This window comes from Lonchura striata, chromosome 6 (genome assembly GCF_050655825.1).
Source record: "Lonchura striata isolate lonStrDom1 chromosome 6, ASM5065582v1, whole genome shotgun sequence".
Lineage (NCBI taxonomy): Eukaryota > Metazoa > Chordata > Aves > Passeriformes > Estrildidae > Lonchura > Lonchura striata.
Window position 1 is genome coordinate 23257217 of NC_140708.1, and position 20272 is coordinate 23277488.

At 43.3% G+C, this 20272-nt stretch overlaps 1 protein-coding gene across 7 annotated transcripts in view; it reads right to left on the reverse strand.

Moving 5' to 3' along the window:
- Positions 1–20272, reverse strand: part of ARHGAP22 (Rho GTPase activating protein 22) — a 126039-nt gene that overhangs the window by 1980 nt on the left and 103787 nt on the right. For all 7 annotated transcript variants that reach the window (XM_085583616.1, XM_021539078.4, XM_021539087.4 and 4 more), the window contains 5 exons: positions 14928–15135; positions 11658–11790; positions 7109–7182; positions 6020–6141; positions 2895–3795 (listed from right to left, as the gene is read on the reverse strand). In XM_085583616.1, coding sequence (XP_085439742.1) covers positions 2895–3795; positions 6020–6141; positions 7109–7182; positions 11658–11790; positions 14928–15135 — 1438 coding nt within the window. The remainder of the gene's footprint in view (positions 1–2894; positions 3796–6019; positions 6142–7108; positions 7183–11657; positions 11791–14927; positions 15136–20272) is intronic.

A 20272-nucleotide genomic window follows, 5' to 3' on the forward strand; every position in this document is an offset into this window, starting at 1 on the left:
GCCAATTACATTTTCTACCACTAAGCTTAGGGGTCAACTACAGCAGCCTGAACTGCTAATTCAGGACTGAATTACACAGGGTCACAGTACTTACAGCATTTCCACATTCACAACAGTCCTCTCCAAATACTTAAACTTTCTTAAGAGTGCCAGGTGGTAAACATGGATTATGGAAACTCAACAGAGAATGTCTGGTAATTATCTTAACATTGAGGGAAAAATGCTCAGGAACAGAGTGGTTACAGGAAGGCCATAAAACTTGCCTCCCTCTGACTAAGAGAGAGAAAATGGGCAGTTGATGAGAAATAACAGCTTTTCCATCAGCAAGTGTTCCTTACCTCTGCCCCGGGCAGGTACTTACTCTGCTTTCCCTGCACTTATGCCAAGAAAAAAAAACTCATATTCTTTCATTAAAACATGTCCTGCTAGGTGCACACGGTTCTGTAAACCACACACGCACATGTACAATTTCAGGGGACTAAATTATCTTCAACAAAATAAAGCTGGTGAGGCAGCCTAAATCTTTTATGCTAAGCGGCCTCCCTTCTTTGCTAGTTAGCTCCTGTCTTTCCATAGTAGCAGACTTCCATGCAGTCTGAAATGGAACATACTTTTGCACCTATAGATTGCTGCAAATGTAGTAAAAACATTGCAAAATTTTTGAGAGCTGAAAAACTTGGCTTGAAATTCTTAGACTTGACAGCACAGTCCTTCAGGCTCTAAGCTCAAACAGCTGGAGTCATCCTGTTTAATACAAAGAGGCAGTGATTGCACCTCGCCTGGTTTTATAAAACTCTTTAATTCATTAGGCATTTTCCTCTCAGCTACTTTGCCCTGTGAGACCTGGCCAGTTTAGAGTCCTCCCCTCGAGCCACAGTGCTGTCTGTTCTGTCCAGCTGCAGGGGAAAGGCAGGTGTTGGAGCTGAAGCAGCTCAGCAGCTGGAATGGAGAACAGACCTTCCTGGATGCTCCAGGTCAGCAGCCTAAGGACCCATTGGAGCAGTTTCATTGATAAAAGGTGGAAAACCATCTCTTCCCCCAGACAGCAGGCAAGAATGTGCAGCTACACATTTCCAGGTTCTGCAGCCCAGTATTTCTGTTTATTAACCTGTATCCCTGCAACAAGGCTTGCCAGGGCAGCTCTGCACAATTAAATGTAAGGCACATACAGAATGGGAGGGAGGTGAGGGTATCAGTAGGGCATTAAAAAAAACAAACCATGTGAGTCACGAACTTCCACCCTCATTCACAGACCCTTTCTAACATGCCGTGCTAGCAACTGTTTCTGTTTCATAAGCGCCTACACCTTGAGCTCCTACACCTTGAACACAACAAGGTGGGGCTTTTCTCCCACTCAGGGATGTTAGGTGGGAACTGAAAACTGCTGCACAGCCTGATTCTCCTTCCAGCTCCACATACTGAGGCAGGACAGTGCAAGAGGCAGAAACACAGAAGAGTCTGGCAAGCCACCACCAGAGGAAATCATAATATAAAGCAGGAAGATAGCAAGAGGAATTCCTACCTTAACAACTGGTCCATGGGAAGAGGTCACAGTTCACATACATTTTTGAGAAACTACCTTAACAAGAAAAAAGTGCCAAAAAAACACAGCCCAAAGCTGTGCTATACAATCCCATCAGTCTCATGTGCTTTTGGTACCATGTTTGGGAGACTGGCAGCATTTTCATACTTCAATTTCCAATCTGAGTTTTAATAATTGAAGGAGAATAACAGTAACACCTTAACAGAAAAAAAAAAAAAAACAACAAAAAAAAAAAAAAAAAACCACAAAAAAAACCACAAAAAAAAACCCCCTGAGAATTCAACTCTTTCTTTGTAAGAAATGGGACTACAGCCCTTCTTCAGTGCAGGGTACTGATGCTGCAGAGCAGCATGTATTATAATATGGTGTGCAATTTTGCACATAGCTGTATATTAAAATATATCTATTCCTTTAATTATCAATATTTCATGTGCCTATTTCCCCTGAATGCTTTCCTAAAAGTCTATTATCACATACACTCATAAAACCTAATATACTCACACAAATTAATGACTCACTTGTTAATAATACTTCCTACAACTCCAGCCCTACACACAGCTCTCCTGAAATCTGAAAGGAATTTTTCTAAGCCCAGATGGAAAGTAGAGCACCAGCTTGTGCAAGGAAACACCAGCTGGCAAATGACACAGTTCACACTGCTCCTCCAAGCTAGGCTGCCCCATCAGCCAAGGACCACTCTTCTACATCAGATACCAGAAGTGAGGTTTCTAGAAATTCAACACAAAAGGGCTGCTGAAAACATTATAGCTGAGATACAGACCCAATATCATCACTCCAAAAAAAAAAAAAATGTGGAAAATAATCAAGAGCAGTTTCCTCAAGAATGCTGGTGTTGGGAAAAGAACAAGAAGCCCTCAGTCTCAGACTGGTCTGGTGCAAGTATCAGCACCTGCACAGATCATCCTTGTTGAGGCCTGACCATCTGGGGTCCCAGTTCCTCCCTACAAAATGTTTGCTTTGCTATTCCTCTGAAGACAATAAAGAGCAGACTTTGGCATTACCTGTGCAGTTCTCATTACAGTGAACACACAGAATATGAAGTATTGGATTTCCCAGAAATCCAATATTTCCTAGAAATCCAGTATTTCCAAAATCCCAGTATTGGATTCACAGAAATCCCCCTTTGTTTTCTTTTTGATGCTCTCTTAAATCAGAGAAAGAAAAGTTGAATTCAGAGAGTAGCAAGGGAAAAGTAGAATCAAATCTGCTGTCACCCAACCCCAAATTTCAGGGCTGAGAACCTGGTACCCTTGGTAGCCCACACCCATGTTCAGACAGGGGAGAATGTTGACAGATTACTTCCTTGTGTGCCCCCTGCAGATGACATTACCTTTTGATACTAGTCTCATACTCAGTCCTCTGTTTGCTCAGCTCTGTCTTTAGCTCCACCACCAAGCTCTGTAAGGCCCTGGAGCATTGGACAGAGTCTCGGGAAGCTGCAGCTGGGTCACTCTGTTCGCTGCTGCTGCTGCAGCCTTCAAACCTGTCCATGCTGTTCTCCAGATCTGCTGTCTTGACCTCGCTCTGAGACAGCGAGCCCTGAGTTACCCACTCGGTTTTTAGGGAGCTCAAAGCAGAAGAGTCACTGGCCCGGCAGGCTGGGCAGCTGCTCACCGAGTCCATCACGGAGATCTCGCAGGACGATGTAGACCAGGTGGTGCTGGCCATGCTGTGTGTGCTGAGGGACAGGCTGGAGGAAGGGACGTTGTCATAAGTGGAGAGTCTCTGGGAGGAGCACGAGTCTTTCACTCGCTCCCCAGAGGCTGTCCGGCGGTGGCCTCGGAGGGAGTACAGGCCGTTCATCAGCCAGTTCCCGCTGGAGGAGAGGTTGGGGATATCTAAGGATGAGCTGCCCAGCTTTGGACTCACAGACCGTGCTCCCTGCTGGCGGAAGGAGTATTTCCATGGAGGCAGCGTCTGAACTCTTTTACTGGGGCTTGTGGCAGGCTGAGTCGATTTGCCACTCTGCTCTGGAGGAGTGATTTTCACTGTAGGTCCTGGAGTGGCCTCTAGAGCCACAGCATTGCCAGAAGGCAAGTCAGCGGGGCTGGCAGCGCTGTTCTGTGACCTGCTGTCCTCCCCGTCCTCCTCGGAGATCCACTCAACAGTGCTGCGCTGGCGCATTGGTCTGATTTCCAGCTGGCTCCCTGGCACATCCGCCTGAGGAACGGCAAAGATCCGCCCCTGCTCACTTATCAGTACTGTCATCAGGTGCTGAACCAGCGAGGTGCCTGTGGATGGAAAACAAAGGTGAGCAGGGGAAGAGACGTGAAACACCTCTGGGACTCACCCCAGCCTCTTTGCATGACTAGTCTGCACCCAGTTTCTTGATCTGAGCAGGCCCAGAACTATTCTTATTGAAAAATTATGAATTTCAGCTAAGGCCTTCTGCTGCACTCAGTGTATACAGAAACTTGCAGGAAGTATGACATCTGCATTTTACATGCACTTGCAGAGAGTGTACAGCAAGTGGAGAAAGTGCTCGCAGTTATTTAAATCCACAGAAATGTGCTGCCACTATTTTCCAGGAGTGAAGCAGACCCACTATACACTAATAGAGAACACCACTTACCAAACCTAATACAAAGTATTTCCTACAAAAGAGGAAAACCTTTAGAAGGGTGAGTAAGCAATTCTATTTTCAAGTATTGCCTGAAAGAGAATAAGGCAAACATACTCAGGGTTCAAGGCAAGAGCCTGATTTTATTGGTGAGTTTTTTACCTAATAGCAAGACGTACTGAGCTCACCTACCACTTCTATTTTATGTCTGTGAATGCAGAAAAAGAACTAAATGTCTTGAAGATAAGGGCATTCTTAAAAATTTAGCTGTCAAACTTCGGGTATTTCTATTTGAAATGCATGGGTTAAATTTGAAGAGAGACACAATTAGAGTGCTTTTTGTTAAGATCTTATTATCACTTTATTTAGGAGATTCAAACTACCCTGAAGCTAAAAAAAAAAGTCTTTCCACTTCTCTGTCACTTTTATCTAACCAACCTCAACTAAATTCTCAGCTAAAATAAAATATTGCCAATCCTGTCATAATGACGAATTCTAAAAATCCAGCCTACATACCCCAATTTTTTTACAGTTCAGACCTGTGGCAATATAGAACTCTGGGTCAGATCACTGTAGTGTTTTTATACGATGATTAGGAGAGACCCCAGCACCTGCACGTGTGCACCTACACACAGTACGGGCACCTCTGCCATCGGATGATGCAGAACGAAATGCCTGAGCTGATCTGAACCCAAGCCTGTCCCCCGTGCCAGCTGAGCAGGGAGCACACTGCTGCTGGCCCAGGCTGGGAGCACTGCCCCAGCGCTGGCCCGGTGGCCACCAGGGGAAGTCCCAGCATCGCACACTGGCTGCTTACAGCTGTCCCCACCTTCGGCGGTGAGTAACAAGCCCTGCTCCTGCACTCCCTTCTCCCTCCCTGATTTTTGTACCTTCTGCACAGCCAGGGGAAGGTATCAAATTTACCCTTAATAATACAGCCCACATCTCTGTGGTAGGCTTCGAGTCCCTAAACTACTATAATATGTCTGGTCATGCTCCGAAGTTGTCCTGCTGCCTTACAGTGAGTTGCCATCATGGGAGGCACATCTGCACGTGACCTGTGAAGAACTAAAGGCACTGCTGCTGCTAAGGCATGACAACACTGACCTGTGAAGGATTTTTATCACACAAAATACCACCTCAGCTGTTCCCTATGGCTAGGGAGCAGAAACAGAGCCAAGTTCAGGCATCCTGGCACAGCATCTCCTTCTGTGCCTAATTAATTAATCAATTCTTTTTGCAGCCTTGCCAAAATAGTACAAAACTGTATGCAAAAACTTTGCTAAAACTTGTACCACAGTAGCTGTGCTTCAGTGCAACCTGGGAGAAGAGCTGTATCCCAGTCCTAATGTCAGTCTGCTTGATTCATATGGAAGCAAATTATTTTAAAGCTTCAGATTTTTTATGTCCAAAATTAACTGATTTTCAACTCTTTGATTCTGTGAAATTTTGACCCATACAGTCTCTTTAGAAGACAACACTTCTAAGACACTTCTAGTTACAGCCACTGTGGCACAGCCAGAACTGCAGTCCTCTCCTCATGGCTTAGATGTTCTCTTCAGCGAGCAGTATAACCACTGAAGCGCACCAATACTAAATGATTGCAGCTTGGTACTTAAGCACAGTCCTTCTGAAAAAGCAGCTCAGCTTTCATTTTAACAATAGGTTCAAAAAGAATTTCAAGGGCATAGAGGCATCTCCATGTGGTGGAGAGGAAAGACACTCCCAGTCCAGTGGTGAGTGGGATAAGATGCCAACTGGAATACCCCTCACAGGCCCTGATGAAAGGGATGGCTTGACTTGTTCTGGCTGTGCAGGCAACTGATACAGCTACCAAGGCTTTCACTTACAGCTCCAAAACACAGCTGCTGTGCCATTCCCCAAACAGCACCTACCTTCCATCATGGTCACTGGATCCTCCATTTTGGGCCGCAGTATATTTGGTCCAAATACTGTAGCCAGGTTCTGGACACTCATCTTGTTAATGCTGGAATGAGCCTGAACTTCATCAAGAAACCTTGAAAAGCCCCCCCAGAAAAATCAAAGGAGGAAGGAATTAATAAGTAAGTCACTTCTCAGACTAAAAGCATTCAGTTTTGTCCTTTTTGCATACAACCCTGACACCTGAAATGATTTGAGGAACTACTGTAGCTTAGCTATTCAATATAACCCCAGATCCCTCCTAGTGTATGAACCAGAGAAGACAGGATGTTTTTTGCCAGAAGTACTCACCTAGCAGCGACCCAGTCTACTACTGGGTCTGAAAGGGAAGATTTTTGCATTTTTATAGGAATTCTCAATTTACATGGATTGACTTTGGTGAGTTTTCACTTACAGATATAACAGAAGTAATAAGTGATCTCCTTGTCCAAGAACTAGCAGCCTGTGGAAAGAGCTTTGTAGCTTGACTTGAATCTAACAAAATACAGATCATAGAATCACAGAATGTTTGGAGATGGAAGAAACCTTCAAAAATCATCTCCTTCCAATCCACAGATAAAGAGGCAGCCCAAAACCAGGGGAAATTAGCAGAGATGAAAGGAGATAAAGCTGTGGGATCCCTGGTAATCCAAGAAGAAGCTACTACTAAACCTCACTTCCAAACCAGAGCTAATGCCGGACTGGCTATTCTGACTGCATCTGCTACTCAGCTTGTGTCATAAATCTTCCAAGTGTGCAGTATCTGGAATAAGTGTCTACCTTTAGTGACCTGTATGTGCTTCTGAAATAAATAATATAATGTATTAGTATCATTCATGCTTGCTGCCAAGGCTGCAGGTGGCAGCAATTTACTTGGCTGATCCTCTTGGATAAACCAAGCACTTCCTTCAGGCAGGCTACATTCACCTCCACATTTTTTAAAGGAGTTGCAACTTACACTTAAGTGGTTTTTGAATATTCATACTTTCAGATTATATTATTTGCATATAAGACAGATTCACAAAACTTAGAGACTTCTCCAAGTGTTAATTAATTTCACTTACTTGCATATGTATTTGAGGAGGTTGTAGTTGGCTTGGGGCAAATTCTTCACCTGTTTAACCAGTTCCTGGGTACCCTGAGGGACAAGAAAAACAAGAAGCAGAGCTATTAATGTAAATGCTGCTAAGTAGACATGACCTTCCTTTAGGACTACAAAGCCCTCTTTCCACAGCCAAATACTGAACAACAGATGATAACACTAAGGCTTTGCTTTAGAAAAGGTGTCATCCAGTGTGTTGTGCCTTACCAAAAACCCAATGTCCAGAACTCTATTCAGTTCTCCATGGAAATCCTCCTGTAAACTTTATTGGTTGACATAAAAGTCTTCATTTAGTGAGGCCTGCCAGCCTGTAAAGCCTGCCCACTGGCATTGGTATCAGTGTACCAGCAGATGTGCCTTTGCCTATTTCAAACTTGGAGGCAGTGAGTGCAGTATAAATACACTGCAGAATGCTCAGTTGAGCAGAGGAAAGTTTTTTCTTGAAAAAGCTAAATTAGTCCAATTCAGCTGCCTCCTTTTTAATGATGTACTTCCATTTTCAGTCATTCTGACCTGGGACATGCATCCTCACAAAATTTCTGTCTTTACATTAAAATGTAAGATGACACATCAGCTGAAGGAATGACTGAAACTCCTGAAGCTGCTGAAATAATCTAATAAAAACCTCTGACTCAGGAGGTTATTGTCCTGCCACAATCCCAAGTATCATTTGCTTGTTCCTGTCAATGCTCCTGTTGCTCTGGAGATGTGCTTATTTTTGGAGACAATTAAACCTTTTGTGGAAAAACATACCAAAGCACATTTAAGGAAGAGTGATAGTGCGAACTAATGATGGAGAAATTCCAGAAGGAAATGGTTCCAAAAAAGTGCAGCTGAACATTCATTTCAAACTCTCCTTGAATTTTCAAGAACTGTTAGGAAGGGAATTCTGTTGGCCAAAATCTTGCAATGTATTCCTGATTTCTCCAGTCCAGACAAGTCAGAAGGATCCATAGAGAAATGCCTAGTCCTGGCTTCCTCCTTATTACCTTAAATATACAGGTACTTTTTTATTCTGTACATCCCAGCACAAAAAAAAGTTCTCTAATAAAAACCTGAAACTTAAAATTCTTAAAAGCAGTAACCACTTTATAATTCCTTAGCTTAAACACTATGCTTGTTTAATGGTGACAGCAATGGAGACACCATTAAAAGGCCAGTCTCTTCTGAAAATCTCGATCCTCTTTTTTAAACTTCTAAAAATTTTTCAGCCAAAGACAGCTGCTACTGATGTGAAGGTTAAAGTCAGTTGTTCATGTCAATCAACTTTCAAGTGACAAGTTTGAACCAGAGGTAGGTGAGCTAACAGACCTAATTCCCTCTTGAATTTTGCTCTGTAATGCAATTTATTTCAAATAGGGAAATCAGGATGGTGTTTGGCACTGTATTTCAAGTGCTCTGAATTAAAATGCCATTGGCTCTACTGGATGTAAGAGAGCACTTTGGAACAGAAACTTAGGCAGCTGTGAACAGCAGGAAACATGACCTAAAGGTAGAAGATGCTACCTGAAAGGAAAAACCATTCTAAGAATGTACAATCCATGCTTTGTCACAAGGAATCTCGGGCACAGTATTACATAGAGCGTATCTTTATATTCAAAGTACAAACACCTGACAGGTAAAAAAAAGCTCTCTCCTGCAGCATATATCAGCTCTGCCAGATTTGTCCTTACCAAGGCCTGACCAACAGGAGGCAGAGGCTTAGCCTAGGAACACCATAGTGACAGCACAGAGGGAAACACAAACTCGAAATCCCTGTAGTAACAAACAGCACTGATCATTGCCAGTGTCTGCAGCCCAGCAAGCAACAGAAGCACTGTACTGTTATTTATCATGGGATTTTGCAGAAATAACTCTTACCTCCTTGAAAATGCTGCTTTCCAATGAACAGTTTCAAACCCAAGGATTTTGCAATGAGTATAACAGATCAGCACCAATTCAGAGCTTCTAGCTTGGCTGGAAAACTAGCAACATTTTAGTTGTTCATAAAAAATTCAGATGCCTCTTTAAAACAACCTTGAATGTGTTCAATCCACTGAACTGTGTGCATCTCTAGTGTACAGGTAGGAGTGAAGGCTAAAATACCACCATGTAAAGGCAGCTCAGACTCAAATGAGTTTTTAGGCTTCTGAAGATCCCTCTTGCTCTAAATTTTCAAACCCTCATCCCAGTCAGTTGGGATCAGAATCAAACCTTTTAGTGCTGCATTCCTGCTGAAATACCTGGAGACCTCAGCACCACCCAAGGTCTCTGTTATGGCCCTGTTTGCATTCGAACACCAGAGAACAGCAGGGTGCAGAATGAAGATAAAAAGCAATTTGACTAAAAACTTCAGGCAGTACTGGAGCTAGGCCAGGTTAATAATCACCACAATAATTCCTATCCATAGTCACCATGTAGCAGCATGAGGTCCCACAAGTTCATCTGAAAGGCTATTTTGCTGTAAGCAATTTAGGTTTTTTGGGTGTGAGGTGAGGGTGGCCATAAAAAACGAAAATTATACTAAGAGTCTAAAAGTCTCATTCAAAACTTTCAAGTGAAAAATTTAAAGAAAACAGTACTTCAAATTAAAGTAGTACAATTACATTTTGTTTCGAAGTACTTTTACAAAATAAAACATTTGATTTTCAAATTCCCTGCTTACCATTACAAGTAAAAATTAAGGTTTCAATGAAACCAGTTTCTGAGCAGGGGGATTTTCCACGTGGGAGGCGAGTCAGGCCCCATAGGCTAGGTATGACTTTGTGCTGCATTCTGCTCCACGTGCTACTGTGCACGTACAGCCTCTCCACCCTGGTGAGTGCACTCCACCTCCACCTTCCTTTCTGAAAAGGTAAATAGCCCACGCTGAGGTTCCAGGTTTTTTGGTTTTTGAGAAAACCAAAATTGCTTCTGTTTACAACAGCACCTTAACAAAACAACTCTGTTCTATGAGCAGTACTGTATTTTCTAAGTGCTTATTTTGGCTCCCTAGTGCTCCCTACTGCCTTTCTAATCTCAAGAGAATTCTGCCCTACAAGTCATTTGAGTCTGACCTTGCTCACGCAGATGTTGCTTCCCAAACTGCTGCAGCCTGTGCAGACAAAATCAGGCAAACAACATAGCTAATAAGCTGAGTAGTGATGTACAATTATGTTTGCCCAATTTGGCAGCGTCTCTATTCTTGTGCAATAGTGCTTAATGGATCCAAAACTTCCCAGTCTGCACATCTTACAACCAAAATCAAACCAGCTCCACTGCTTTAGAAATGCTGCTGTTTCTTGTGAAATAACCACTGTGGTGTCTGTAACACAGCGCCCTGCAGAGATGCCTGAGTTCACCAAGGATAAGGCAGAAAATGAGCAAGTTTTGGAGGGAGTACACACACGCCTCTACCTACTAAAACACACACTAGTGCACTGGCACCCTGATGTGACTGTGTCCAGAATCCAAGTACATATCCAGGTGTGGTAACATGCTGTATCATGCACAGAAATTTGCTTTCTCACAGTTGTCTAGAAGTTGCATTATATGAGTGTTATTTGCCTTTTAACCATAAAAAACTTACATTGCCACATATGATACATTTGATGCATGCAAACAAGCATCTTCCTGTGGGCATCATAAAGGGTAATCTCCACAGAGCCTTCTGCCACCTGAACTGAAAGTGAACCCCAGACTCACAGTGAGGAACAGTTTTTACAAATTCTGCTGGAGACAAAGACAAGACCACACACAGAAGAGAGACACAACTTACAAGCCCTCAGGCCTTTGCTTCTTTAGCCAAGAAAAGACATAAGTAACAGCTCTTGCAGCTTCTTTTAATTTCTGTCCTAGAAGGTGGCACCCACATCAGACCAGATGTAATGTGCCTTTGCAATCTGCAAAGGGCTAAGAAAGCACCAGAATGTGGATGAAACACGTCAATCAAACATATTGCAAATGATCCTGTTCCATGACTAACACAGACCTGTAGTTTTTGTCAGCCCTTCCCCTTGCCTAGAAACCAAAGAGAAGAACATGGTAAGAAGGTTCTGGCAAAGTATTCATAGTATTATTCCCTCCCTATTCTAGGATAATATCATAGCCTGCCTTCTCACAGTGCCCTTCCTCTAAGAAATACAAAGAACATTGCACTGATCAATGTCTCATCCACCAAAATCTTTGGGAAAGAGAGTATACTGTTCTGATATATTAAATGGAAAACACAAAGGGAGCGACTCCATACAGCTTATTAGTGAGTGAACAGCAAAGCTGGGGAAGGAACCCAGATTTCTTCCTACCTCGTGTATCTTGCCAATTATGCTACACAAGAACTTTGCTCTGAAGAAAGAAGCACCTGGCTACAACAATGACTTTTATTTAAGCAGCAGCCTGTGATAACAGCACCCCATTCACAGCTTCAGGAAAATTCAGGGAAAGGTTCCCAAGGACTTCATTAATTTATATCAAGTTTGAAGAGATGAGGGAAAAAACTCTACTATATTGATTCTTGGGAACATCCTCTCAGGCAGATTAGAAGGATCACTGACCTCTCCCTCATCTTTTGAGAGCAGCTGTCCACAAGAAAGAAAGTCTTCATATTTGGCAAAGGGGATGACAGGCTCTGGCAGCTCTCGAAGGTAAAGCTTCAGGAGGGACGCCACAGTGTGAACATCTGTGTTGCTGCAACAGAGAAGAGGGAAGGAAATTTAGAAACCCACACTACCTCAAAGCTTGATGCCTTTTGTTGGGGGTGTATCAAGGTCCCTCTTAGGGACAAAGTAGGCACATGGAAGGAAGCTCTTCTGCCAGTCATTGGTACTAGGCAGGAAGGTCTGCCTGGGAACAAGGGAAACCTCCATTCTGTCAAGATAGAAATGCACCTCAGTCGAAGGGATATGCCCATGATACTGCTTAAGGTAGGGTGACACTGTGGATCCTCTGCTAATGTGGACCAGGAATGTGAGGAATAGCCCAGGCAAGTGCACAGTGATCACACAGCATTGACAACAGATTCATCACTGCCCTGTGAAACAACCTCTGAGTCTCTCACTGATCCTTCCTGATACTCTCCCCAGCCAGCACACAGCTGCTGGTCTGGGCTCCCACATGCCCTGGTCGATCATTGAGAAAAAATGGAGGAAGTTGTATTTCCTCCAGGCCCTCTATTGCCCTTTGGTATGGCTGCCTGGCCTGTGGTATCTGGGATGTCCTAGCCCAATTATTATGACAGAATATCAGCTTTTATTTTCTCTCCCAATCCAGGAACTTCTTTTTCTTCTTCTTTCTCCTTTGCTTTTTAATTGGGGTTGAAGAGTCAGATTCTGTGATGAACCCTTTCTAGCTACCCAGCTTCTGGTGTATGGGGGTATCTCTCCCTCATTCCGATTTTCCTGTGGTACAAGACTGTTAATCATTGCAGATGACCTCCTCAAAGGTTTTGACTGTTGGAACTCTAAACAGATACAGCCAGACTTTCAGTGGCATGAAAGTGCAACAGGAGTAGACTGCTATAAGTGCTTCCAAAACAGCAACACCCGCCCTTTCATAAGAACATTGGAAAAGAAAGTCTTTTAAAAATAAGTATTTTAAATGTCAGTCATCACAAAGGTTTGATCCATCTTGGGGCAGGGTGGCTATAAACACCTGGGATACCACTGTAGTTACAAAAGATGTCTAAAAGCACTGACTACAGCTCAGAAATAAGAAAGAATTTTCCTTTTGCTGCACCTGATTTGGAAAGAAGCATAAGGGTTTCACACTTCTGCTACCAAGGTATCCCATGTAATACAGAGATAGATTATAGTTACACAAAGAGAAAATTATGGCTGCTAGGAGGAGAAGCATTTCATTTAGCCAGAGTGGAACTCCCTCTCCCTTAGTGCTCCCTGTGACTACAGATGTGTAAGACAGACTGTATGGGGTCATGGTGGAAAGAGCAAAAGGCAAAAACTGGGACACCCTCAATGTTCCACTGCTTAGATACTCCAGGCTTGCTTCCTTTGATTCTGCACTGAACCTTTAGTTGCTGCATTACACACTGACTACCCAAAAGGCAGGCAGTCCTTCCTGGAGGTCCTTAGTGACTCTCTTAAAGGGGAGACTTACACTGATCTATTTAGCCAGTGCAAATGTCTGTGGAAACAAAGGTGCTTACTGCACCTGAGGTGGGTCAGGCACTGGAAGAGGTTGCCTAGAGGAGCTGTGGATATCCCATCCCTGGGAGTGTTCAAAGCCAGGTTGAATGGGCTCTGAGGATCCTGGTCTAGTAAAAGGTATCCCTGCCCATAGCAAGGGGCTTGAAGGAGATGAACTTTAGGATCCCTTCCAATCCAAACCATTGTACAATTGTATTTTGCTTTAAAAATGCTGGTTGGAGGCTTGGTTTATCTACATAACAAATAAGTTAGATAAGGCTAAAGTAAAACTTGAAATTGAAACTTTCATTCCTAATTAATTCCTTCTGTAGATACTCCTGTTCCACAGTGTAATCACTGAATTAAGATAATTCTAATTATGAACTAGAATGCAGACATTCAGTTAAAAATACAAAGGTTTTGTTTAAGAAAATATTAACTGAGATAATTTGATGATTTCAAACTTATTTTTTCAGAAAATATTTCTAAATGTTTGACACTTCCATTTAGGGAGCAAATACTGTTTGTGGTTAGGAATCAAAGAAAGGAGGATGGGTGGTCTGGGAAGCTGAGGGAAGGGAAGAATTAGAAGAATGTTACAAATAAACTCTGAAGATATACTTCCTAAGATGAGACCAAACACTGTTTCTGCCCACGCAGGAGACAGTGCTAGCTCTTCCTGCAGTGGTAGGCAGGGAAGGGATTGGCAATGTCGAGACTGGCTGCAGGTCCAGGGAAAGCAATCCACCAAGGTTAATGTGCTGCAAATATACCAGATGCCACTGGCATCTCCTGGAAAATCTGGGCTAGTGAGTACCAACAAGAAATGGTGCCAGGCCTCCAAGACCTGATCTCATTTATGGACCTGTGGTAGAGATCAGACCCAACAATCTACACAATGCCCTTGGATCCCCTGAAGTTCAAGTTCTCTGTTATGGTTAAGCCCTATTTCACAAAGGGCTATTAAGCTTTGCACAATGCTGACCTTTACTCCAGGCAGGATGTATGTATGACAGAGTGGATGAAATGTTAGTTACAGGGTAAGGACAGCTTTTGGCTGGAAGGCCTTGACAGCACTCATAGCATTCATCTTTCTGCTCATCTGACTGCCTGAGGGCCTATTTTTTTCCCTGGCTGCCCTTGGATGGAGCACTCAGAGACAGGGCTGACACTCCTTCCATGGGAATCAATATTGAGCTGAGCATCTACAGAACAGCTGCTGGCATAATGGCCAGGCAGAACATGTCAGATGGTGGTGACTATTCTGAAACCTGGTGACAAAGGAAGAGTCAAGATACTGCTCCAGGCAGATCTGCTGGGAGAGTGCAACCTCTGAAAGCAGTACATCACCTAGTTCAGCTCTGTCACACCCATTTCTGTGGTGGGATCCCACCAGCTGCTCAGTTTACTGCACCCAAATCTAGCAATGCTTTTCATTCAACATGTGCTTAAGCTGAAACACTGGAGGAGCCCCACACTGACCAGTGAGCTGTATTCCACCACTGAGCTGAATAAAGGCCTCCACATGCACCACCATGCAGGAGAAAGCTCCATCAGCGCTTTTAACAGAGAGAATGATGGTGTGGAAGGAACATGTAAACTAGGATTGCCACTGCATGGACATTCCTGGCAGATTTTATGTGTCACACATACACCAGCCTGAATTTGGTGATGTCAACTCACCTGTCAAAAAGGGGTTTCTCTCCACAATCAAAAGAATCCTGCAGATCTTTGACAAGGTTGGCTTGTCCAGGCATCCGAAAGAGCCCCTCCTCTGTAAGCCCTCGCTCCCGAATAAAATCCACGCACTGTTCCACCAGCAGCGGGGCCAAGCGCTGGCCATACTTCCGCTCGTACTGTACGGTGTCCTCCAGGCGCTGCCCGAAGATCCCTGACAGCAGAGAGCAAGAGAGACATCTGGGGGTCAGCTTAAACTCTTCCTGAGCTGTTGCTTGGGGCACGCAAGGAGGGAAGCTCTCACATGGAGGGGGCAGCCTTTGTGAAGGTCCAGATTCTAACAGACTCTGAAGAATAAAGCTATGTTAAAAAACAAGAATTACATGATGAATATTTTTTTTTTCCTACTTAATCGTGCTTCAGACTGTCCTCTTCCCTAAACTGTTTTTTATCTCATACACAAGGAAGGTGGGCTCAAGGTTATGTATATGATTATCCATAGCTGTGATGGATTTAGATGAAGTAATTATATTCTCATTGCATCTTCCATCCCAAGAAGACCAAAACAAAGGTTACATTCACTTTATGGGACACAAGTCCTTGCTGCATGCACCCACTGCTTAGGCTGTCACACAGCTCCTGCACACTAGTTTACAGCCCCACAGCTCAACAGGCAGCAATCCCACCAGGGGGGAATGCTAACACAGCAGAGTACAGCTGTCAGCATTAAAATGGGATAGTGTGAGAATCTTCCACCATCCTCTTTCTATATCTCTTCCTTTAATTAAACTTGCTGAATGAAAATTAAAAATGAAAAAAAACCAGTAAAAATAATGTAAAATGCATTGCCCTTCCTACTAAAAACTGTGTGCTGCACTTCTTTTATCTTGAAAATATCAGGAGCACCATATTGTATAAAACCGTACGGGCCTAGCTTAATTCTTTAGTCAGATCTACTGTCAACATATAACATTAAGTAGGAAGCACTGTCTGTTTCTTTGGGGAGTGTGGAGCTCCAGTCTAATACCAGCTGCTGAATGCCACTTTTCTGCCATCAGACCATTCAGCAACACAGAAGGGGCTCAGGCTGTATGAGCCAGAGATCTGAGTTCAATCCCTACCACTAGGAGACTGCTCCTTCTAAAAGGACTGCCACTGAGTTGAGTCCTGAAACTGTCATTCTGGCACCCTGCAATGTTTGGTGGAGTAAGGGAAGATAGCATCCAAGTTAATGTATTGGCAATAAAAATTCAGTAATTGAGAGAATCCCAGAATCTACTCCCAGAATTTCAGAATCTATTCTCAGAATTTCAGATTAAACCAGACCAGAGCAGGTAGGAAATTCTATTCAGGGATTTCTCAAAACTACAATAATTTTTCTATATGTATCAAAGATCTTTAGATCATTCATTCAGCATTGAGTTAAACCTGCAGGTCTGAAAAAAAAAAAAAAAGTAGCATGCAAGATTGGAGTCACACTGTTTCATATCCAATAGCCAGAAGCAGTGTTTAACATTTGCACATATGTGCTCGTACCAGGACAGGGAATTTGGTCATTTCTGAAGGCTCTACTTACCTTCCCCACTACTGATTACATCTTGTTTTTTTTTTTTTTAGTGCTACATTCATAAGAGTCTGGTAACTCCTGGGAGGACGTTCCCCAACCACTGATCACTGTTCTTCATAGGAGACACCATACCTGCTTTCTATATTCAGTCCAAGCCTGCAGAATCCTTAGTGAAACAAACCTCTCATTATCAGTTTCAACTCATTGAATGAAAGTTGCAAGAAGAATCCAGAACTCTAATTTCCTTTCCCTGCCTGTTTGTTATGCATCAGAAGACAGAAACTTTCTTTACACCACAGCCTACATAACTGCATTACAGTATCAAAGCTGGAGAGCCATGAAAAGTCTCAAAGGAAATTCCCTCATCCTGGCAGGAGAGCATGCCCTGGAGCATGGGAGTGACTTATCTTTATCAGTGTATATACTTGGCTTATTGCAGAGTAAAGGTTTTACTAGTTCTTATTTCTAATCTCTTTGAGTTTTCACTGAGCTGAGTACCTCTGAAGTCAGTTTCTAGGATAGGAAATCTCTTTTTGCTTTTGCATTGATTGCTTTATAATCCCATCACGTAATCCCTGCTGTCATGATGGGGTATACCTATTTCCTTAAAATGATACATTTTGTCCACTTTTCTAGATGCAAGACTTATAAATTCAGGGAGGTCAGGACATGGCACATGTCAGGGCAATAGAAGCCTTCTTTTCTCAAATCCCTGCTTGCTGAATCTGTTTCCTAATGGGACTGTCTAGAGAAAACTCTGGAAAAGAGGTAAATGCCCTGCATTCCCCAGAACATATACAATGTTCTTTTATAAGCTCATGTTCTGATGTTCCACACTTAGCTCAGATCAAGGACAAAGGCAGTGTCAGACACAGACACATAAGCAAGCACATGCAGAACAAGTGTATGCATAACCTCCACTGAAGAGAATTTACTTTTCCCCAGCCTTGACTGGTCTGTAATAGCAACATCTCTAATTTATTTCAGGCAACATCAGTCCTTGCTTTCACAATCAGCTTGGATCACAACAGCAATAGCTTTTCTGTAGGTGCAATCTACAGTGAGTGACTTCTGGAGACAAGAGGACTACAGTCAAATAGAGACCACCAACACAGAGATTAAGGAATGTGATGTTAAGGCAACAGAGATGTAAGGGTGATCTCCTTTAAGACTCAGATGGAGCAGCAGATGGACCCTTCACAAACACAGTATTCACCATCATTGTGGGTGTCTCCTTTACAGCCAGATGCTGGGGATCCCATCTTTCCTACTTACACATTAAGGTCAGTTACATTTTTCTCCTTGATGAAAGCAACAATCTTTTGAAGAAATAAAAACATTGAAATAGTCTTTACCTCCCTTATTTGAAAGACCATTTCAAATAAGTAACAAGAAAAACCAGGCATGAAACAAACATGACCAGGGAAAATGATCTACCTATCACAGGATGAGTGAACGGAGCTGGCACAAGCATGGGTTTCTTCTTGTGTGACAGTGTCTGCTGAAGGGCTGTGTTAATGAGATCACACAGTCTGCATAGGCCATTTTTTGGTGGGAAGAGGACTCACACCATTGCTGGGGTGAAAGACTTCTTGCAGCCCAGCTCTCTCAGCTGCCTCCCACCTAGGTTTGGCAGCCCCACTCTGACCCAACTCCAGTTGCAGATCTATGCCCTTCATTCTCCCTTGAAATTCAACACTAATTCTCCAGGAAAGCATTAGCAAGGATCACCAAACATTGCTCAGACAAAATATTTCACCCAAGATAAGTCTTTTGATAACTATGACTTTCCCTTTGTTACATGTTTCAGTTATGAAACCAGTGCAGCTCCGTGCTTTTTCTTCCTCTCTATCCTACTTTTTTTTTTTTGCAGAGCCATAGAGCCAGGCCACCAGAGATGCTGCTCAGAAGAAAGACTGCACCCAGGCTGAGTCTTTTGGCAGGAAGAGCATTACAGTTGGTCTTAAGAGAGAAAAAGCATAAGAGTTGCAGTTAGTGGCACTTAAAAGTTGGCCTTGGAGAAATTGTTCTTCTGTGCAGTGGCTGCAGAACTTGCCCATGGCTTAGAAAAGTAGTGTTAAGGTTCATAGAAAGAGCAATCTAAGAACCATTTATGGAGTGGGGATGGAAAGATACTGTCAAAGGGAAGTTTGAGATGCTTGAGATGCCCATATTTCCAGACTTGCAATATGGGCATCTGCTTGATGAAGTTTGGGAGAACTATCACTTGGACCCTCTCAGTCACACTGGCAACAGACTTAGCAGATCTGCCTACTTCAGTCTCCCAGCACCACACAGGACAAACTGAGGAGCTGGTGTTGTCTGGCTCTGTATCATTCATCTCATTTCTATCAGGTCTCAGAGCTTGTAAAATGATGTAGTCAAATGTGCCTGAAGCTCCCAGTATATGACAACATCACCAGTTTGGACAGGGACTGCCCTGCCTCGCAAGGAGAAGCAATGTAGGGCCAGTCACACACAGCCTCATCTGCTGGCTCCTCAAGGCACAGGCCTGTTTTTAATCACTGGGCCCTGCAGCTCAGACTGAACTTGGCAGCGCTTCACTCCACTTGATGATCCTGCTGGAAGACATTAAAGTCTTTTTCTTCGTTCTAAAGAAGGGGAGCCAGTGCCATCCAGTCACACTCCAGACAATGTTAAGCTGGAAATAAAGCCAAAAATTTACTAGCAACCTAAGGGTTAACTTTCCTTGTCATACCCTTATCTATAGCTAGGCCCTTTTGTTTGATTGCAAAGCAGAAAAAAAAACTTCAGCATGCCTGGAACCACATCCTTAATCTCAGAAAGATTCAAGAGATACTAAAAAAATGAGCTAGCAGAGCTACAGAATTTCTTTCCTCTACTCCAACAAGCCGCCTCTGTTCTTTAAAGATTTAGGTGACTCTTTGTGGAAAAAGCAAGCCAGGAATGATGTACTGACACAGACAGGCTCTCTGTCCTGGCCTGAACAGCTCACCCACCAGCTCCAGGCGTACAAAGCCTATACATTCAGCTATGCTGTCCGGACATGCAGTGGGCAGGAAAATATATGCTACATCTCTGCTACATTTTTCCTCATCACAGGCTCTGAGCTCAACCAAAATAAACTAGACAGAGATAAAGTCAGTTTTTGAGTAGATTTTCTTCATATGGAAGACTAAGGACTCTGCATCTGCTTAAAGTGTGAAAAGTCCAGGCACACCTACGTCAGCTGTATGTACAGCTTATTCCACACTCATTAAAAGATGTGTGGGAAGATAATCAGGCTTACACCTGGATGCTGCTCTTCAACAGCACACACACCCGCGCACGCATGTGGTGCCTCACAGACAGGCAGTTTATGGATATAAAGATTGTGTACGTGCTCACCTGCACAGGTAAGTGCCTGCTTTTACCTTCCCACTTTCATGCTTAAGTTCCCATTTATCTGTCCCTCTCACACATGAAAGCACTGGGAAAAAATCACGGGCACACATTCAGAAATGCTTGTGTTTCCACAGCACAAAACACACACAAATCTTTAACTTGTTTCCCCTCCCCTAGCCCACCCAAACACAGACTACGTGAATTACTGCAGCAGCAACAGAAAAAGGAGTTTCATGGTAGGAGCCATATGTACCTAAAAAAAGACAGTCCTGAACAACTAAACAATTCAACCAGCAAAAGAATGCAAGCATAGGGGGGAAAGAAAGGAAGCAAAAGACAATAAAGAATCAAGAAAAACTGACAATATAACTTGTCCAGAGTCATAAAAATGGGTCTGTGGTACAACCTGGTGTTTTCT